Source organism: Thalia democratica, chromosome 2 (assembly GCF_965202585.1).
Source record: "Thalia democratica chromosome 2, ktThaDemo2.hap1.1, whole genome shotgun sequence".
Classification (NCBI taxonomy): Eukaryota; Metazoa; Chordata; class Thaliacea; order Salpida; family Salpidae; genus Thalia; species Thalia democratica.
In genome coordinates, this window is record NC_139166.1 from 45,814,873 (window position 1) to 45,838,817 (window position 23,945).

At 24.7% G+C, this 23,945-nt stretch overlaps 1 protein-coding gene across 1 annotated transcript; it reads right to left on the reverse strand.

The window, feature by feature from the left end:
- Positions 1–447: 447 nt before the first annotated feature.
- Positions 448–13,474, reverse strand: LOC145829306 (scinderin-like). The gene is made up of 16 exons (XM_082937069.1): positions 13,426–13,474; positions 12,849–12,993; positions 11,302–11,456; positions 9,635–9,799; positions 9,372–9,503; positions 7,280–7,378; positions 6,915–7,056; positions 6,287–6,430; positions 5,632–5,792; positions 5,173–5,385; positions 4,942–5,063; positions 4,452–4,585; positions 4,114–4,265; positions 3,615–3,762; positions 1,397–1,548; positions 448–644 (listed from the first exon to the last, which is right to left on the reverse strand). Exons 1-16 carry the CDS (start codon positions 13,438–13,440, stop codon positions 630–632), a joined length of 2,094 nt encoding a protein of 697 aa, XP_082793195.1. The 5' UTR covers positions 13,441–13,474; the 3' UTR covers positions 448–629.
- Between the last annotated feature and the right edge of the window lie 10,471 nt (positions 13,475–23,945).

Sequence of the window (23,945 nt, forward strand, 5' to 3'; positions counted from 1 at the left end):
ATGGCCACTGGTATAAAGTTTATACTCACTTGGAACAAATCTACCTACTAATAAAAAATATTTACTTTTTAGCTCTAATATATTAAAAACAATTAAAATACTGCAAACTTGTATATTTTTATATTTACATAACAAAAAAATCCAGTAACATACATTTACTTATAATTTTTAGCCTTTACGATTCCTTAAACCGTTATACCTATTTATCACAGAAAATCTTCGTTAGTTGAAGATGTAATAGTAGTAGTGTATTTTTATATGCTACAGCTATGATAAATACATGAATTTGTTTAATTAATTAATAGTTTTCTAAACTTGCAGTTTATCCTAAATGCATATGCTGTACATCTTCTCTAGTTTATCTAATTTCAAGATCATGGTCTATTTTTAAAATGCTGAGAATGAATCATTTTACAAATAAGAAGAATTACTAATATAACCTAAAATGAGAAATTTTCGTTTATTCATACTATAAAAATACATACTGCAAAAGTATATGTCGACATTTCTCTCAGAAGTACAATTGTTTAAAAAAAAAGAATATTTGAAAATTTAATAGAAAGCATTTTCCTTGAAGTATGCGAAAAGTTTTTTAAGACAGTTGTACCAAATTCCATAAGGCAACTTGGTTATATGCTCCAACCCTGAAAATAATTAATTTTTTACCGTTATTTAAAAATTGTATAAAAGTTTTATAGTTTTTAGAAAATGTTTAATGAAACACTCTAAAATATAAAATTGATATTTTCTGTTTTTCTTTTACAATATTTTAAAAATATTTAAATTACTAATTTAATAAAGTTTTAAAATAGTTGTTACTATCAAGTTAAATAAAATCTTCTTAACCGTGTAATAACATTGCGACACTAAAATAAAATAAAAGTTAACATAAACTTTTATTGCAGTATAAATTAGTTTTCATAAAAAACCTACTGCAATATTTTGTTATATAGAAATAAAAGTACTTGAAACTTCAAACAGTAATCACACAAAAAAATCAAAAAAAAATTCTAAAATACAAATCACAATTACAAGCATATTGTTCATTAGCATTATTTTTAAAATTATCTTTTTCCCTAACGCTGAATATAAACTGGTTATATAACTTGTAAAAACATTTTTACGTATACTGGTTCTTAACAAATATATATAAACATCTTAAAATCGTTTAGTTATTAAACTATTTGTAAAACACAACGAGATATATATTTAAAGCTTGATTTCGTTAAGCATTTCTTAATATTTTTTAAACAACTAAAAGAACATATTCATAGTTACTTCATACAAAAATTGATCAGTGAAATTTAAAGCTAAAAAATTCGAGTTTTTTTTTTGTTTTAGTTGATAAAGTTTTTTTAATAAAGTATTTTTAAGCTCCTTATAAATTTAAAGATACCTGAAAAAACCCAGTGAACGAGACGGGCTCCTTGCCTTGGTTCACGCGAATTATGGAAGTGTTCTCTGCATTTCGCTGGGTATTGTCTAGATTAATGTATTTCACAGCTAATTCAACTGCTTTTTCACGTTCATTTGTACTTGCCTTGCTTCCTATAATGAATGAATTATTAGAATAACTATTGGATTTTTATTAAAGAAATACTTATATAAGTTAAACAATTAACTTAGAATACTAAAATACTTAGATTTAGGCTTTTGTTTTCCAAAAATAATGGAAAGTTTAACAAAGTCTTTTAAAGTTTTTAATTGTGTTCTTCTAAAGCGTAGAAGGTTATTTAATTAATAAAACTTTTATAAAAACTTTTTTTTTTTTTTTTTGTTGAAAAACAAATTAAGTTGTTCTAAATTTTCGTTGTTGTGTTACTGTTCGTTTTGAAAATGAGCAAAGTTAGATAGACTTTTTTAAGCCTGAAACGTAAGTGTGAAATAGAAGCTATTTAAAAACTGTCATCTACTAAAGAGTTGTTTTTCTATGCTATAAATCTGATAAAATTAACAGTTATTGATAAACTTAATTTAATACTAACAGAGGCTATATAGTAAAAGTGTCTAATGTTATAACAAATATACACATAGTTAGCTAGTCAACTTTGTACAGATTTTTCTTTAAGTTTGTTAAATATGCACAGCATTTTTTGCGTAACAGTTTTAAATCTAAGAAACTATTTTTCAGCTGTATAATAGTAAATGAGTAATAAAGATAAAAAAGACATAGTTAAACTTCTTAATACGAGATAGAAAATTATTTTTGCATATAAATTTTATCATTGTACTGAGTTGTCTAACTTATAATAATTATATCAATTGCTATAGAGAGCAAAATTAGAGCACACTAAAACTATTTTCATAATTAAAACCAAATAATATCCTATAAATGAAACAAATATATTTTTCACTGGTCCGTAATTTGGATAATATAAAATTCTACTAAGTAAAACAGAACTATAACTCCTTAATATTAAAATTCAAATAAGATTATACCCAGTTTTATTTGCTTTAACAACTTAAACTATTTTTGTTATTATCTATAGCTCGAAGATATCCTTTATTTAAACAATTTACGACTAGAGGACCTGATCCAGCCCATCAAACAGAACCTTGGCTGCAACGTATTTTTTAGATAAAAACAAATAATTTTCAACTTTTTATAAGAAATATTTTCAAATGTGCTCTTAACATGATCTTCATCAAAAAGTAGTACTTACTCAATGATAATCTTATTACAATTTTTAAAGAGTTTTAAAAGTTGTTGTAGTATAGTTTTTAAAAATTTCGCTGTTCATGATGGAATTTTAATAAATCTGGCCTGCTGATTACAAAAGCTTTAAACCTCTATAGGTAATTCGAACACAACAAATAAATATTCTTGAATGTGATTATCAAAGCAAAAATCTATGTTGTCCTTTTAATAAACTAGAGTTAGAAAATATCTTAAATTAATACCAAAAATTAAAACTAAAGCTGTTTTTAAAGAGACTTTAATATTATTACGTTTTTTTATTTTTATAAACATCTAGTTACTAGTAGACGGACGTTCAGCAAACTTTAAAAGTATTGTATCTCAACATATTCTACACATAAAAACTAATTATTGCTTAAACACCAAGTTTCATAAAATATACTCTTAAAAGTTTTAAAAATACTCATACTAAAATAAAAAATCCATTTTTAAATAGATTTTTATAAATTTTTGACAATTTTTTGTAAGTTATTCGATATTATATTCAAAGTGTTTACATAAAATAATATTCAGATTTTTCAAAGACAAATTAGATATAAAAATCTGTTGATGTTTTAATTATACAGTATTTTTTTCATACTCTAATTTTCAATAAAATTACTCCTTTATTTTTACTAACACCTTTGTTTGTTTATCAATCACATCTTTTACTTAAAAAAAAATACGAATAAATTTTTATGTAAAAAGTAAAATATAAATTTATTTTATTCTAAGAGATATGAAGTCTAGTTACAATACAACATAACTAAGTATAGAGTTAGACGTCTTTGGCTTCATGTATTGATTAATATTTTTACATCTAAAAAAACTTAACGTACCTAGTAGTTCGAGTTTGCATACTTCAACTTGTTTAGCAGTGTTGTTCGATTAGTAAAATATTATTTTAAAAAGTTCGTTTATTTTTTTTACAACAAACCTATCCACACATATACTGCTGACCAGCAGTCGAGCAGCATGACATTGTCTTCATTCAGATCTGATTTCGTCCAATCCCCGACAACTTCCTCCACTGTAAAGTTTCCTGATGCATCGCAGCATTCAAACAAACGAAGTGATCCTTCTTCCTGTTTTCAAACTTTTTTTTAATATATGAAGTTTATGATTTTATTCTTAATTTATTATTAATATCTAAAAATAGAAAAATAAAGTAATATGTGAAAGCTATTATTTTTAAACACTACGTCATAATTCAAATATAAAACTTTCTACTTTTAAATATCAATATTGTGCAAAAAATTAATAAGTTTACTAAATTTAGTTTAAAAATTTAAATTATAAAGTTTTGTTTAATTAAGTAAAAAAGTATACATTTTAAAGATATTTTTACTGATATATTTTTGAGGAAAATTAAAAATATTCTACTATATTAACATGGTTTCAATATTTAACAGTTGTTTATAAAATAATAAACAAACTTCAGACAAAGGAGTGTCAAAATATTCTTTTTTTCCTCCCAAAGTATCCCAGAATGCATCGTCTTCACTGCCTTCTTCCACAACAGTGTAGTCAGATTTTCCCATCTTTTCACACATTTTCTCACACCAATTCTTTTCTGCATCACACGCCCCTGATAAAATGTTGACTGAACAAATTTTTAATTTAGAATATATTAAGTTTGCTTTGTTAAAATTTACTTTTCCTACCTAGAAAAATACTTGGAAGTTCAATTAAGCTTTAAAACCAAGGCTTCAGCAAAATTTTAATTAATACAGGGCATCCTCACTCATCCGTAGTATTATAGAGATTAGCAAACCTTTTCCTATCCAGCAAGTAGTTTGATCATTAGCAATCAATATGAAAGTGTCATTGGAGTTAAGATTAGAAGAATCTACACTAACTTCAATCATCCTGCACATTCCTAGAACTCCTTGCTTTACATGAATTAGTCTGTGTTTCAAACTAGTTTTCAAATATCTCTATTTTTTAGATTTATACCTTATTAAAAATTGATGTATTTAGTTTTTAAAAGCAAAAACGAAAAAAGAAAAAAAATTAAATAAAAAAATATTTTGTTAAATAAATAGACTGACAGAAATTAAATTTTTTAAATATTAATTACGATAAAACTACTAAAAAACATTTTTATTTGTTTTATTAAAACTATATTTTCACGATATTAAAAACTGATGAGTGTGGCAACAAGTACTATTGTTTAGTTTCTTTGATATAAATCAAATATATTACGATCTAATGTTGTAAACTAAAAACAGTGTTTTTTTTTTAATCTAAAAAACTAATCAAACCTAATTGCGTTCGGTTCTGATTGCCCTCCTTCACGCGAGGTACCTCCCATGAGTATCATTAGTGGTGTTTTCCCGAACACAAGCATGAAGTGTGGTGGTTCATGACCTTGAGTGACTCTGACCTTTAAAAATTAGTTATAACTTTAAATGATCTTAGTTATCACATCAAATTTTCTAGTAGGGTTTATTGTTAGCTTTACCAAGTATTTTGTGAGTATTTTGATTTTATACCTGGGTGGCCATTCCACTGTACACATCCTGGTCCATTTGCACGGTGAGAATTGGCAAAGCGGTTATTTCGTCCACAGTAGCGCTGTTGCCAATCCAATAGTACAATGTCGTTCCTTCAACTTGGTGCGTGTGAGCTACAATGTAGCAGTCTCCTCCAAAGAACTCACCATTCGCTTCTACTTCATTTGTTTCACCGTTTTCTATTCTGAAAACCTGAAAGTTTAGTTAGGCTTTTGAGTTGAAGGTGAGTAATTATAATGAATTCATTGTACTAACGACGAGCGGTAGCTTTTTCTGTCTAAACTTGTTTGACTCTAGTTAAAAAATTAAAAAACTTAAGCAATCCAATTTTCAAAAATTATTTATTTATGTTAGAGTCATTTTGATAAAGACTTTTTTAAAACTCTTTGTTACTATTAAATGTACAGAAAAAAAAATTATGCAATTCTTAAAATGTACTTTTATTTCACCGGAACCGTCATTTGGAATCTGGTATTTTGCCGCCAGATCAGGCTTGTCTCGTAACTTGTTGACGTCAAACTCAGCTTTTGCCACTTTTGCAATTTTGTTGGTAGACCAAGTTTTCCCAAGACCTTCCTGAGCGTCCATGTCTTGCCAATCTATTATAAGTTATGTTTCGGTCATACATGTTTTTTATCTTTACTTGTTCTAAATATTGCAACAAGCGAAGTACTTTAATAATTCATAAAAGTAGGTAGCAGTTCAGTAGTTTTTATTTTTATTCATAGTATTGAACTAAAATAATATAAATTAGTGTAAAACTATAATTGAATTTAAAATAAATAGGTAGTTATATTGTAAGCTCCTAGATTAAGTTTTGTTTTATAAAAAATATTGAATAAAACTCTTACAATATTTTCATAAAAGATAAACGCTAAAAATTTGTTTAAAATGTATTTTATAACTTAGATGCATAATAAACTTGTCTTTGTATTTTTTTTTTAAACAAGTTTGTTTTTCACATTCAAGTTTTTATTTTGTTAAACATTACCACATAGTTTATACATATTTATTACTTAACTAAAGAAATAATTATTTAAACAAAATCATTCGTTTTATCATTTACAAAAAATACTAACAAAATGAAACTAACTTTTAAAAAGTGTTTTGAACAGAGCTGTTTCTCCCATGTCTGGCATGCAGGTGATCTTAGTATTGCTAGGCAACTGAAACTTGCTGATAAAACCAACAGCTGTTTTCATTGCTGATTTGCGCTCTTCCTTAGAAGCATTTTTACCTTAAAGTTGAAAGTTTTGCAAATTAGAATTTGTATCTATACATTTATAAAAGTTAGCAGTATTATTCATATGCTATGTAAATTTTAATTTGTTAAATTGTGAGTGATAACTAAAAAAAATAATACTTTGTTTTATTAATGAGTGTAAGTAAAATTATATTATACTAAAATCCAAAACTTTCAAGCTTTTAAAGTGATTTCTCTAACAACTGTTTTCAAAAGTTTGCATCGAATTACTATGCATTCAAAGCATTTTAGTAAAAATTGTTTTCAAATACTTGTGTAATGCATCTCACAGAGCTAAACTTCAATAGTTGGTACATGTAATTTTTATTTATTGATTACAAAAAAAGATTAGCCTTATTAGAAAAATAGTATAAACTAAATATTCTAGTGTGCACAGACTTTTTTCACTTATTAATAATTTTTTATTTTTTTATTATTTTATGTACAAAATTGTGAAGTAAAAATGTATGTTGTTTACCTTTCCAAACAAAAATCTCTCTTCCTTTTGTATCGCTTACAAGAAAAACGTCGCCACTATCTAACATAGATTGTTTAAACGGAACTTGATCTGATACTAGAGTTGTTTCGACATCACCTGAAGCATCCGATACTTTGTACAGCTATAAATTATTTATTAAGTTTTCATATACTTTATATTTAAACTAAGATTTAAATTATATTTTTATCTTTATCATTAAAACATGATCATACTGAGAATTTATTCCTTAGAAAAAACTAATAGAAAAATAAGCACGTCATGAATTTTAGCTAAACTTTTTTTTTAATAATTAGATGTCACAAAAATCAAAGAAAAATCAACTGTTTTTTAAATAAAAGTACAACCTCTACTTTTCCATCTGAAGTTACAACTTTTTTCGATCTAGCTTTTTCAGGACACCCTTCAGGTATCGATTCAGGTTCTTCTCCCAAAAACTTCACTAGCTAAAAATATACGGTTCGCTTAGCGTATGGAAAACAAGTTATAGATTTATTAGATTTATATTTTTGTTTTAACAAAACAAAAAAAAAACATTAATTGTACTTTTTTGGTTGACTAAAATTGAAACCTTAATTTTAGTTTATAAATTAGCTATAATTTATATATAGTTTAACACATAACCATTTAGTAAATATTGAATAATATTTTTTATTCAGCCACGTGAAATACACGTGTTTACAGTGAAAAAGCCGTGGCATAAACTCAACTGTTTAGTTAACAATGTGTAACTGCGACGTTAGAAATAAACGAAGAGTATTTAATAATTAAAGATTAAGTAAAATTGTTTCGATATAAAATGATTAAAAAGTAAAATTTTAAGACAGTTGAACATTAAAAATTGAAAGTATCTTTATCCAAAAAAACTTTAAAAGCAACTTGTTTTTGATATTACATAATTACTAGTTTATTTATGTGTTGAAAGCACGAGCGTTATCTTGTCTCGAATAGTAATTTTTGGCATTATTTATTTTTAACCAAACTTTAAAACCAACTATTTTCCAGTTCTTTAATGCTAACTTGAAATTTTTTTTATTCTAAAGAACGTTCTTTTGCTTTACTTTTCACAATAATTTCTATCGAAATGGGGTTTAACTTTTGTAGTGGGGCCCCTTTAAAAATTTAACATATTTTTGCATTTTTCTACTTTGCAACGTTTTTCTGCAAAATTTTTTTTTTTTTTTTTTTTTAACATACTTATTTAATTAAGTTCAATGGCATAATCTTATTTCAAAAAAAATATTTTTCAAAAGGTTTGCTGAAATCAAAATTTCCAGAATTTCTAAAATTGCATGGTTTTCGTTTTTTTTTTGTATGGTTTTTTACTGCAAAAATAAAATATTTTTATGATAATTTTATTTTTTTATTTACTTATTTAACTAAGTTTTATGCCATCATTATATATATTTTTTCGACTTGTTTTTATTTTTTATATATGACCCATGCAAGTTTTACATAAATACATAGCATATGATCATCAATAAAGATTAAAGGTTTTCTTGCTTAAATGCTATGTGTTTATGTAAAACTTGCATGGGTCATATACAAAAAAAAAAACAAAAACCTTGCAATTTTGATTATTCTGAAAATTTTGATTTGGGCAGATCTTAGAATTTTTTTTTTTAAATTATGCTATTATACTTAATTAAATAAGTATGTTAAAAAAAGAAACAAATCTATACTTTTGTTTTGCAGAAAAACGTTGCAAAGTAAAAAATACAAAAAATGTTAAATTTCTAAAGGGGCCTTACTACAAAAGTCAAACCCAAATTCGATCAAAATTCAAAAGCCAAAGTAACGCTCTTGTTGAAAGCGGTTAAAGAAAAATATTTACGAAATAAAAAGCTAGTATTATGTTTTAAAATATTTTTCAATATATACACAACTTAAAAAAACTTTCCAGCAATAAACCTACTCTTGTATAGAATTTTAAACTAAAACTAAATAATACGCGGGTAATTTTTTACTAAAATAACGTTTTTTTTTTTTAAATCTAAATAAAAAAATTAACTTTATACTTTACTTGGATTTATTGTATATAAAATACAACAGGTTACATGTTTTTTTCTGTTTTAAAGCATAAATCTTTAAGTGTCAGACTGTCGCTCTACTTTTTCTACAAAGTATATATATATATTGTTTATTGAACGACAAACGAAAGCGCTCAAAATGTTTGGTCCTAAGATCTGGTGCACGAAAAAACCTTTTGGTTATCGAGTCGCACACCACTTGGATACATTTTAACGTTTTGTCCAGGACAATAGACTTATAGGGCACTGAAACTAAAATTTAAACAAAACAACAAAATATGTGTACTTTACTAGACTTTATAAATACTCATCTCTCTATAATAATACCAGAGAGTAATGTATATTAAAAACAAAATTAAAAAAAAAACAAAAACGTATTTGATTAACTTGTAAATTAATAAATATTAACCTCTCTAGTGTTGTCGATGAAATGAACTGTCGCTTTTCCACCTCTTTCGTCATCGTCAATGGACCGTGCCACCAAATTTGCCTGCCTTTTCTCAAACATGTTAGCACGAGGCCCGTTCCAAACATATATGTCCTTTTAAATTTTTTGTTTGTTTTTGTTTAAGTTTTATTAAACAAAAAAGTTTTTTGTCAAAATGCTGCTTGTATTATATCAGTTTGATATAATTAATTACTATAAGTGAGAATATCAAAACAGTAACAAACAAGGCCCATGTCGAATATGAAAGAATCTGATTGGTTGAGACTTGACCATTCATATTCAACTTCACTAGCAGTTACTTGTCGGCGCCCTCTCACCCAAATCAGCCGTTTGATGTCGCTAAAATCATTTGTTTTCACGTGATTAAAACCACTTTTCACCCCACCTTTCTGTTAACATTAGTTTAATGTCTAGCTGAAAACATTGTAAAAAGGTTTTTAACATTTTTAGTATAACTAAAATCATTAAGCTTATATATTTTTTTATGTGAGCGTTGCTATTTTAGTGCAAGCGTGATGAACGTTTTAACTTCAATTTAACATTTAACTTTTTCAAAAAACTATTTATAAACGTAATAAAAAATGTTTTTTTTTAACCTCTACTTTTTGGTATCTTTTTTATAGAGTGTTTTTAAAGTGAAAAAAATAGCTTCCTCTTATCAATAACTATAAAGTGTATATATAAACTAACAACAATTTATTGAACTAACGTCGCTTCATAAAATAAACTATTGACACATTTTTACAAAGTTTTTCATGATGCAAATATAGTTTTAATAGTTAGTTTTTAAAATGTAAGCCAAGTACTAGTTTTACATCATGAAAATACTCGCAGAACTGTGTCATTAGTTTCGTACAGGACACGAATTTAGTTCAATAAGTTGAAAACTTTGTAAAGTGTTGTTATATATTCTAACGAGCTTGTTTCGGACGGATCTCTATCAACGAACTTTACTAAAAACTTATAACTTTTGAACATCAAAGTATAAACTTTCAATTAATAAAACACAATTCATTTATTTTTTTAAGAATATAAAACTTACTTTATGAATAAAAATATGAAAATTAAAACAAAGACTTCTTTTTATTTAGTTTGCTCATATTGAAGTTAAATAAGTTCTTTAAGTGGTATACTTGAACACACATGTTACCGTAGAACATAACAACTTATATAAGCGATCTTAAACAATTTTCTAACTTCTCTAACGATGTTTATTAATTTTTTTTTCAGAATAGTACAAAGTATTAACTGTTAAGTTAAATTTTGCAGTATATACAAAAAATATGAAGCTAAAGTTTAAATACCAAAATGTTTTAAATTGAAACTACAAGTTCAATAGAACGGTTGAGAGTAAAACTTTATTTAATAACTATTCTATTATTTTAAATAAAAACTAGACTTTAAATAAACTAAAAACTTAAACTAGGGTTTACCAAACTTTTTTTCATAACGCCCGCTTCGAAGAAATTAAAAAAGCTATGGCTCCCTCCAACAAGATTTCTAATAAAACTACCCTTAAATAGGTCTTAGACTTTTTTTACTCTTCATCATCAACTCCAGAATATTTAGTGTAAGTTTCAATTTATTGCCTATTTTCCCCCTCCCTTTTCAAACCTTATGACCCTCAAAAGCTTTGAAATTTTTCCTTAATAATCTAGTATAAGATTCATAACTACCCTTTTATACGCCTAAGACCTTTTTTGTTCTTCATCAATAACTCAAGAGTATCTAGTGTAAGCTTTAAGTTATAGCCTCATCGCCCCCCTACGGCCCATTTTACTACTCACGACCCTTCTTTTGGTCCCTTAGCAGCTTATGGTCCCCTAAATTTCTGAAATTGCCACCTATGGGGCCATATGATTCACTTTAAAAAAACTCTTTTTAGACTAACTTTGTAGTGTATTGCAGGCTTGAAGTAGCCGAGAAAAGTAGAAGACTCGTTTCCTTGGGTCTCTCGAAACTGGACTGGCAGTCCACCCAAGTCATCGTCCATTCTGGTTGTGATCATTGCGCATGCTCCAAATTCATCTTGAGTGCTTTCGCATCCTAAAAAGTAAATGGTAAGTTATAAGCGTTTATATAATAGAAACATACAACATTGAACGATAACCGAAAGGTTTTTTTGTGCACCAGGTCCTCGGACAAAACATTTTTTTTCGTTTATTTTGTTGTTCGATAAAGTATTGTATTGTATATCTAATTTGTATGTTGAAAACCGTTTTGAAAGTTCATTTAAATGTTATTTAAACATATATGTTTTATAAAACGCATTTTATTAACCTTTTCAGATAACTTTTTTGTAAACACATATTTAATTTATAAGATTAAACATTGTCTTAATTAATAACAATGTTTTATAGTGTTAAATTTTTTATTATTATTGGATTTTATTAAAGGTATATAGTTTTTCTTATCGAAATGATACGAACACTCATTTAAAAATAGACAAAAAAATATTAAGGTTTAAGTCCAAAATTAACAAGCTAATAAAACTGAAATATAAAACTAAAAAAGCTACAAAAACCTTTTATTTATTAGATTGCTTAAATAAATAAACTTGTAAGAATTGATTGGTTAAAAAATGGTTATGTTTTAAAAAAAATGTTTTCTTTGTACTTTTAAACAGAATATAATAAAAAGATAAGACAAATTTATAATTATTTGTATTTTAGGTACTTAAAACCAATATTTTTCAAACTAGTAAAAATTTTATACAGCTGATCACTAAGTAAGAAGTTGGTGCACAATAGGTTTCAATAAACATAGATTATTTTTAGTAAACAGTTTTTATACATGTATCAAAACTGTTTTGAAAATTGTTATAGTAGAGCACAAATTCGAGCTTAAACAAAGAAAAGTATAGGATGTAACTGTACATAAAAAAAATCTTAAAAAGCTCACAGTGCACATGTTCACATTATTATTATTAAACATTTATTTTAAGTATATTACTAAATAAACACACTTTGAGGTACTTAAAGCAATATCTACAAAAAGTCTGGTAAACAAAATGACGTAATGAAAAACATGCAAAACGAAATATGTGTACATGTTTGACTTTTCCGCAAAGTTTATGTTATGTGTCATAAAATAAAAAGAAAACTTGTTTGTAATATTAAAAACTGGTTTGCTGGAATAATCACAAAACAAAAACTTTGGTATACATCGATGAAAAGTTTAGAAAGTTTTGAAAGATTTTTCAAATTAAGGTTTGTTTATTACTAATAACAAAAAAAGTAACAATGTATAGTAATATCTATAATTATGATAGTAAAACTTTTTATAAATGTTTAGTAAGCCAAGTTTATGACATTTTTAAACGGAAATGAATACAAAACTACGTACAACAACAGCAACAACACACGTAATTAAAATCTAAATGCAAGTCTTATGCACGAAACATAAATAAATAACTATGATAAAAAGTTAAATACTTACCTATCCACATATGAATGTTGTACGATGTTTTTCCCACTTTATCCACATTTTTCTTAAGTACGATGTACGAGTCCCCAGTATAGAACTTTCCAAACTGCCTTTCATCTTCTACAGGAACTTCTTCAAAGTTCTCTATTCTCCAAACCTAAACAAATTAAACAACTTATGAAAATAACATAAAACTTATTATTATTTAACTAAATAGTTAGGTCAATAATGGTTTGTATAACTTTTACTCATTTTTGATTTGTTTATTCAAAAAAAGTTTATCCAAAGAGTTTTAAGTTTTTTGTATTGTATTACAAGTAAACGAATTAGTTTAAATAAAACTTTATTTTAATAATCTAAGTTAGATGTTTCCAAATTTTCTTTCAAACATCATATCATAATAATGTAAAAAAAAAAGCAATTCATATATACATTAAAGAATGTTTTTTAAAAGTGTAGAATTGATGAAAGTTTTGCTTTTTAAGCAAGCATGTCAAACTATGTTAGATGAACTAAAAAAAAACTTATTTTTTAATAAATAAATTAACTAAAGTATACAAAAGTTTTTATTCTTTGAATTCCTTCTAACCTTCAATCCAGACATTGTTAAGAACTTAGTTATTTAAATAAATTCGCTCTAAAGTTTTTTTTAATATGTTAATTTGAACCAAAGATATAATTTTCAAAAGCTTAAAATTTGTAAAAAACGATTAATTTAAGTAGATTAAACTATTATTAAATTGAAAAATTATTATTTTAATTCTGCTTATTCTAAACTATAATACTTCTTAATAAGTTTAAAGACTTTGAAATTAAAAAATATTATCAAAGTTAAAACAAAGAAACAAAAATCTAAAAATACATTATGTTTTATAACTATCATAATTTCCAAAAGTAAGCTATGACAGCTTTGTTTTTGTCAGCAGATTATATTGAATACACTTAAGGAAGTACAAAACAAAGTACACTTTATGCAGTAAAATAATAAAAAACTTAATTTAGAACAAAGTTCATTTTGATAAAAAAGCTCATGTTAATTGAAAAACTTTCTGCAGTAAATGAATCCATGCTGCCGTCTGCAACTAATAAACAACGGCTGTTCTATGAGCAATAAAAAGCAAAGAAATCTCTCAAAAATACTTTCTCAAAAACCATACTTTAAATTATGCAGGAAATCTATTAAAACCAGATGTTGTTTAAAACTTTTTAAATGTGACAACTTGATAAACAGTAAAGTAATGTTTTCATTCTATACTAAAAACAACTTCTCTTTTTTATTGTTAAACTAAATATTTTAATTTTTGTTGTGACTTTTCACTTTAAAATATATTAAAATAAGCATTTAAATTTAATTTTCAAATATTAAAACTGCTTATATATTGATGCTAGGTATGTTTTCTCAAACAAATATTAATGAATACTTTGTTTATAAACTATTCATGAAAAGAATAATACAGACCGAAAGTTCATTCTTAACATTTTAATTTATTTTATACTTTTTAACAATTGATTGAAATAAAGTGTATAGAACTTTTTTATAAACAACACATATGTGTCAAAAAGTAGTTGCGTACTAGACTTATTATAATGTAACGGTTGTAATAGTTTGGTTGACTTTATTAAATCAAGTAAAAAGGGTTTTTTATATTAATTTAGTTCTACATTTTAAAGCAACTACAATTTTTTAAGCTTTAAGCTATGACACAAAAGCCTACTTATACAATACTTATTAGGTATTTATTGATTTTATTTTTTCAATGTGTGCAGTTAAAACGAAAACTGTATTATGTGAGACAAACAAACATTTTTCTATTTGCTTAACAAATATTATATTTTACACATTCATATTTAGATAGATATTTTTACTTTCCTAAACAATTAAACATATGCTAATTAGATTTCAATAAAGACTGTTTGACTTTAAATCAATAATTGTTACGTCATATACTTCTGTTTTAATAAAAAATTTATAATTTTACCTATTAATTGAAAAACGGATTTTTAGAAGTATGTATCAGTTTCCGCGTGAACGATTGTGTTCTAAAGCAATTTATTATGCTTTTTAATGATTGTAAAATTTACTATAGTCAAGTTTTTGCTCGAGAATTTTTTTTCTAATTATCATAAACTGATATATTTTATCTTATATAAAAATATCCATGTGGTATTGAACACAAATAAATTAGTTGTATAGGTTTTATAATGTAAAGACTAAACTTGTTAAAATACATTTAGAAAAAAAACATATAAAAATACAAATAAATTACAACAACAGAAAATAAAAGTGTTCAAACTCGACTATTTATTATACAGCTATAGTAGTGCTAAGATACAAATGTGTTAAAACTTATTTTGTCTTACTTATTTTGTTTTTATTGTATTTATTTAAATAAAAATTAGTAGTTCAAGTTAAATAAATGAACAATTCAAACCCGTAGATATTCAAAAATATAAAACTATTTAATTTATTTAACTTTGTTTCAACATGCTATTACTACTCATGTATTTTTTGTTTAAAAACTTTTCTTTATTAAATTTTGGTGCTTAAGATAAAAAATAAATAAACTATGATTTTTTTACACCAAATTAAACATTAAAACTAATGTAACAAAATAAATTTAGCTGATTTCTTAACTAATCATATATGAAAATTACTCTTTTTATACAATAAACATACGTTTATCATTAGAAGGAATCCAAGAAAAAAACTTTTCTTAGTTTGCTGATTGTAAAAGAACAATCAATTATAAGATAAGAGACATTGACCCTTAAAGTTTTACTAAATGAAATGTAATATTATAATTAAGTATTTAGGGTTAAAAAGTATAAATAATTTGTCAGCTGACTTCAAAAATGTTATTTAAGTAAGTTTATATGAAACAGCGTTCTAGTATAGAGTTTTAATAAAAATAAATATATAAGGTAAATGAAATTTTTTTTTAAAGATAGTGTAACCCACACAGAATTGTAGATATGGTTATAGTGTACTTTTAACCTACAAAATTAACCATAGTTAAATCGATAATAAGGTTAAGTATATGATACTTAAAGCTACTTTATATAAAACAAGGCATGGCAAGTGAATGAACATGTTGTATTAAATGACAATTGCAACACTAACAAATAAAAAAATAACTTTACTTTAGAATGTTTTAAATAAATAAAGTTAAAACCTTCGAAAGCAATGAAATTTAAGAGAACATACTTTAAGAAACGTATAAAATATTATTACATTTAATTACTTAAAATTTAAAACAAAAGATTGCTTAGTGGTGGTTTATTGAACAAAAACGAAAAAAATTGCTCAACATTTTTTGACTCAAGGACCTGGATACGCAAAAAGACCTCTCGGTCATCGAGTTGCGTACCCAACTTAATCAAAATTATAATTAGCTTAAAATAAAAAAATAAAAAGAGAAAAAAAATCTTTACAGTCAAAATTTATACTCTAAAACGAAAAACTCTATGAAAAATGAGGCTATTAAACTTTTCAACGAAAATTATTTTTCTAAAAAAAAATATCCAAAATAAAATAATTTTTATACACACATATATTTAACATTATACACACATAATATATATATATATATTGAACTCTACGTTAAAAGTTAAAGTTTCTATCTGAAATTTATTTAGTTTTGAAATTTATCAATAATTTTAGCAAATAACTAAATCTTTTATATGATTTAAAGAAATAAAAATTAGTAAATTTTATGTTTTTTTTAAAGTATGTTTAAGAATTTAATCTCTACTGTAAACTAATTTTAACTTATTAAAAAATAAGTAACAATAAATTAAAGCTATAACATAAAAAAAAAAACAATAAATAAATAAAATAAAGCTGCAATATTCAAAAAAAAAAACTAAAATAAAGCTGTATCCAAAAAAAAATTCTTAAACTAAATAAAAAGTTTAAAATAAATATATCCTTTTAATTAAAACTATTTATTTTAGAAACTTGAAAAAATGTCTAAATTTAGGTGTTTAACTATAACAAATTAAAAATATAAACAACCACAAAAATAAAACTTAAAATAGTAGATAAGTTTTTTCTTTAAAAAAAGAAATAAAATAAAAAACACTAATAATCATAAAATAAGTCAACCTCAAACTAGTTTTAAATTTTATCAGTGATTTCAGCTCATGATTTAAATATTTAACTTTCTTTGTTTTCTGGAAAAAATAAATTTAGAGACTAATAGTTTTATTTACACAGATAAAATATAGATTATGAAATGAAATTGTTTACTAATACACTAACAAACTACAAACAGAATACGTATATATACAAATTACAACTTTAAGAAAGCTTATAAGATAGCATATAATTAGCTTATAAGAAATAACATGTTAAAAATAAATCTTTACAATAAACGACAAATAATACAAATATTTATTTAAACTAAATGTTCTAATAAACATTTGCATATTTATACGAGCTGGAAGGTAGACTAGAATGAATCTCTTCTCCAACTGATGAGTATTTATATATGGCTGTAGTATGCAAATACAAAATTGCATCATAAAACACGTGATCTTGCGACCTTTCTATTAATGGTCGGAACATAAACTCTTTGGAACATAAACTCAAAATTTTCTATTAAACTTAAAATGTTATCAAATGCAGTTTGATATTCTGTTACAATAAAAAAAACAGCTTTAAATAATCTATCATAAATAAAATTATACCGAACTAAACCAAAATATCAACACAAACAAATCATGCGACATTCTACTACCAGATTTCGTTTTCATTAAAACTCATCAGACATAGTTACTATGATTTATTGTTTTAATCTATCTGAACGTGCTTAAGTAAATTCACACTGAAGCGTCCGTCTTTGGGTCAATTAATAAAAACTGACACATCCTATCTATCATAATTTAACGTTTTCTTTAAAATCGTTTGGTTAAATATAAAAAGACAGTTAAAACTCTTTATGACTTTATCAGCTATTAATTTAGTTTTTATTTGGCTACCATCATTATTGCCGAAATATATTCCGAATTTAAATTTTTACTAAACTGAACCGTCTATGTTTTAAAAACAGTCCATGCAACATTTTGTGACCTAGTTTTGTGTGGTTAAAATCATATAAAAATAAAAATAGATAACAAACTATTTTAAACTGTCGTAATGAAATGATATAACAATTAGATTTCACCATCTGGGTGACTTTACCTTTATCTAATTACTTGTGATTTACCAAATCCTAATTTAAATTAAAGAACCTGTTTTTGCCAGATCCGGATTCAAAAATAATAAAGCAATATTACTTAAACATCAAAATATATAACAACCAGATTAAATTTGTAATAAAAAATTCTGAAAAGATACAAGTTAAGTATCAAGAATAAACAGATCCAGCATAAACAAATTGTAATTCATGTATGTTGTAGATTTATAAACGATTAGTAATAGTTGATTTTTATGATAGAAAAAAAAAGATGTTGCACCTTATTGGCACGTGTATTTTTTTTATTGGATCAATAGATTTAACTTTTTAATTTTAAACTTATTAAAAATTTAGTTTCGGGCCGGATCCCATTCAAAAGCCGTTGGTTGTTTATCCCTATCTAATTATAAAGTATTCGAACTAAAAGTCAACCCGCTAGAAGTTGTTTATCTAACTTTAGTTAAATCTTGGCTTAAACATAATCATAGGTTAGGGATACGGTTGGACAATGTACAGCCTACTAAACAAAAATTTTGGCATGCAACTTATTTTTTAGCTTGATTACAACTTGTGCAATGGAATTTAAGTTAATTTTAAGTTGTGCTACTAACTTTATTTACCGTACATAGTAAAATAATGTTTATTAAATGACTTATTTAATAGATAAAAACTTGTATAATTTTTTCTGGTGCATACATATCCTAAGACAAAAAATTTTTTGAGTTTTTTTTGTTCCGTAATAAGCTTACTTTCAAAATAATTTGTGGCTTTAAAATTAAATATTCAGTATGTCTAAACTTACGTAAGGAATTTTTAGCAAATCTGGTCAATCTACTAGTAAAATTGCTCACTTCTATTATAGGTAATATACTAATAGAAAAGTTGTAATTTAAGTGTATTTTAGAATAAAAACTTTGATTTTTTTTTATAACAACTTAAAATACGGTTTGGATACTTTTGGGGTCCGGTAAGTCACTTATTATTAAATAATAATAATGTTAATTTAAAATCGACTAATTTATCGACAAAATTGCTAAGTTTTTTGGCTAAAATGATCTTCCCTTATCGAATGTGATCTTAAATTTATTTAGATTTTAGTCAGTTTTGTTCAAATAACTTGTTGTTAATTTCTTTTACCTTATTTTTTTCACTTAAAATATATAGTCGAATAATTATAAAGGGTTTTATCTTAAAAACCTGGCAACTATGATTGTGGTTAATTGAATAAAAACCCATTACCCAACCGTTATTAGATTAGGCTAGTCATTATAACTTTTATTTATAGTTACCAGGTTGGCAATGAGCGAGTTGACAAAATTTACTTGAACAATGATATATAAAGTTAAAACAGACAAATTTTTGTTCAGTATTCAAACAATTTTTTTTTGAGTTCTGTTCTGGCATTTTAGACCAAAGTGACGGCGTAAACAGTGGACAAAAACGAAACAACGATTTCAATAAGATAATAAAAAAGCACAAAAAAAAAAGCTGAATTCTATTATAGCAATTAAATTTAATTTAAATATCGTTTGTTATTTGTATCTTATGATTGGTTAATATGCAGATTAAAAAGATTTACAAGTATTTTACTTAAAAATGTGTTGAACACAATTTTTAAACTAACTGTTAACTATTTAGTTCAGACCTTTTTAGTTTTTTTCCTGGTAAAAACGTTAAAAGATATTTAAGTGGTGTGCGACTTGATAACCGAAAGATTCTTTGTGCACCAGGTCCTAGGAGTCAATATTTTGAGCCTCTTTTTTTGTTGTTCAATAACAAAAAAATCTCGAATTTTAGTAGCTCTGCTTTCAGCTGAATATCAAGCTGTAAAAAAATAATTTATTTGATATTCCAAATTTTAAGTCAAAGCTGCACTATGATTTAAAAACGAGTGTGAAGTTAGCTTGGTAAGGTTTTTCAAGAATTTTTAAAAATCTCCAAACTTTAGACCCAATTATTTTCCTTATCTTAATAGCTATATAAAAACTTAATCATAACCAAAAAATCTATTGGATTGGGGCCCCTTAGAAAAAAATGAGTTTTGTTATCAATTTTTACTAAGCTCGAGTTTAATTAAAAAAATAATGATTTTTTTTTAATATTCATATTTATTAGTAAATAAAGGCTGTACAATATTTTTTTTTTCAACTGTCAATATATTGTACTATTTAGCCTTATTCCAGAATTCCTTATTCCAGAATAAGGCCAAATAAAACGGAATATTAACTAACAGTTGGAAAAAATATGTTCTTCATCATTTATTCACTAAGAAATATGGATATTAAAAAAAAATAATTTATTATTATTTTTTTTATTAAATGCTTAGTAAAAATTGATAATAAATCACAAGCATGAAGTTTTTGTGAAATTTGATATTGTAATATTTAGATATCTTATAGAACCTAATACAAAGCATTCAATTTTAAATTAAAAAAAGTCAATACTTATACTTTTATGACATCATTGAAACTTTATATTTAAGTTGTTAAAAGTCTAACTTTATTGTCCATTCCTTAATTTTTGCTATTTGGCCGTGTTTTTATGAGCAGTGACATTTCTAATACAGTGACTTCATTGTATGTTAAAATGTTTATTCACATCTTCATACATTAAATTAAAAAAAGTCAATACAGTAACCTCTCGCATCTTTACGCACTTGTGACGTTACGCACTCTCGTTTAGTTACCATTTTAGAATTCTAAAAAATTCAAAAACTACAATTTTTATTTTTTTTTTTGCACAAATTTGGTTTATTGTATATTTTTAATTTAAAGTATGTTTTTAAATGCTAACTCACCTCTCTATATATTTAGACTTCGTAAACTTATGTTCGTTGACTAATTGATAAACATTTAGTTATACCTGAGTATACCAGATTAAAGCACCAAATGCATATTTTTGTAAAAAGCTATAGAAATAAATTTTAATATAACACCACACCATTTCTTAATTGTAAACAAATGCTTAATAATAAATTGAATTTGCTAAATAGAATAGAATATAAATATTAGTACCAAATAAGTCACATACAATTAAAGATAAAATCTACTTATTATTTAAATTAGTAAATTTTTTACAATTATTATTATTTTATATAGATTTAATTATTTTATATTTTAATATATGTATAGTTTTATCTTTTATTTTTATATTCAAATAAACAAACTGTTAAAAATGGGAAAGTCCCCAGTCAGCTTTTAACTAGAAGCAATATCAAAAAATATCCATTATAGTAAGTATATTTGGTACCTCTCATATCTCATATCTTTACTCATTTTATCTGTGGACACTGTGCGTAAATAAGCAAGAGGTTACTGTACTTATACTTTTCTGACACATTGAAACTTTATATTTAAGTTCTTTAAGGTCTTATATAAATTGTACATTCCTTAATTTTTGCCATTTGGCCGATTTTTATGAGCAGTGATATTTTTAATACAATACATTTTAACTAAAACTTTCTTTGTTGGATCAAAACTTTTTAGTTTAGTATACTAAGTTTGGCATGTTTTTAGCTATTTTTTTAGCCGTGTAGATGTAATAGTTAAATGAAGTTACTTAAGTTACATTTATTATAATATTTATTATTTAGAAAATTGGAAGGCTTAATTAAGCGATTTAACTTTTTAAAGCAGTTTATGTGCTTTGCACTGCATTCTGCACACCATGACTTCACTGATAACATCTATCAAAATTTAGACTAAATATAAACACAACAAATATATATTTAAATTTGAAAAGTAAGTAAACTAGGTTTAAAAAACATTGCTGTTAAATTTAACAAAGTTTTTTATTTTACCATAGAAAAGATACAAGTATTTTACTATTTTAACACAAAATTAAGAAAAAAAAAATTATTAATGAAATTTGAAAATATTTGGTTAATAAAAATTAATCTTTGTAATTCACGATATGTTTGGCAAAACTAGTTTTTATTTTGAAAAAAATTTTTTTTTTACCAAATTCAAAAATTTTATCGTAAAACAAACAAATAGCAGATAAAGTAATTAAAATTATGTTTATAGCTACCTTGGTTGTACACATGTTTCAACAAAATTAAAAAAAAACATCAAACAAAGGAATTAAAGTTGTCCATAAAAACTTTTCATAAAAAGTAAAACAATAAATATCAAAAAAACCTGATGATTTTTTAAAACTAAGCTTAAAACTCCTCACAACTTTCTAACAAAACTGAATAACTACACAAATGGAAGATGAACTTTTGTTTTTTTACAATATTGTACGTTTTTAAAGAGTATCCCAAACAGCATATATGGTACCACTGGCCACAATTTCCACAGCCTAACTAAAATTTTAAAAACTCAATTATTATATAATTAAAAAGATAATAGTCTAAACTGGTAAGTAGTTTGTAACATATATAAACGTATATAATAGTAAAACTTTGTCTAACCCAATTATTTTTTTCTTTCTTTTTTAGCCTGCAAACTGTTGTTGCAGGTGGGTGGTAATTTTTGCAAATATTACGAGGATTCGTATTGATTACTGTGAATAAAGTTCTAGTTACTATTGAAACCATTTTAATCATATGAAACTAAAAAACATAATAAACTTTAAATACAAATAGTTTACCTCCTTTGCTAATTAATCTTGTTGCTAATTCTAATCTTTTGTAATAGTTTTCTTCTACACCAGTTGTCAGAAAAGTATAAGAACTCAAATAAAAAGTTTCAATATTGTCAAATAAAATTAAGTATCGACATTTTTTAATTTAAAGTATAAAGCAGTGAATGAACATTTTAACATACAATGAAAAATCACTGTATTAGAAATGTCACTGCTCATAAAAAAAGGCCAAATAGAAAAAATTAAGGAATGGAAAATTAAAATAAGACCTTTAAGAACTTAAATATAAAGTTTCAATGTTGTCAGAAAAGTATAAGTATCGAATTTTTTAAATTTATTGTATGAAGCTGTGTATAAACATTTTAACATACAATGAAAAATCACTGTATTAGAAATGTCACTGCTCATAAAAAACGGCCTAATAGCAAAAATTAATGAATATGGAAAATTTAAATAAGACATTAAAGAACTTAAATATAAAGTTTCAATGTTGTCAGAAAAGTATAAGTATTGACTTTTTTTAATTTAATGTATGAAGCTGTGTATAAACATTTTGACATACAATGAAAAGTCACTGTATTAGAAATATCACTGCTCATAAAAAAAAAAGCCAAATAGCAAACATTAAGGAATGGACAGTTAAAATAAGACCTTTAAGAATTTAAAGAAAAGTTTTAATGTTGTCAGAAAAGTATAAGTATTGACTTTTTTTAATTTAAAATTGAATGTTTTGTATTAGGTTTTACAAGATATCTAAATATTACAATATTGAATTCACAAAAACTTCATGCTAGTACTTCACACTTGTGAAATAAAACACTTGAGGAGATTTATAAAAAAATATGAGTAAATTTAATTTAAATCACATAGTGATATCTGTATATAAGAATTTAATCTTTGCGTCCAGATTATAATAATTTTTAATTGTCATCATTTAATTAACTTTAAAGCCATTATTTTTGTTTGCCATCATAATACTCTGTGAAGATTTTATAACTATATATGTAGTTAAATACTGTTATTTATACAGTTGTCAAATGATTGTTTTAGCAAAAGTAAAATGGAATTTCAGAAAAAAAAAATTGTTGAGTTCTTTAATTATGCTACAAACTAAAGATGCTTTTTCAAGCTAAAATATGCATTCAAGTATATCTAAAGATCTAGTTTTCTCAAAAATATATAAAAATGCATACAAATTTTGGCTTTGTAAAAAAATTATAACCATATAAAACTATAAATTCTGTCCAGTTTTATCACTATAAGTTGAAAAAGTGGAAATTTTGTGCTTTTCAACTTTTCAAATGCCTTTATAAAATATATTAATAAATTGTAACCAAACAGGTTT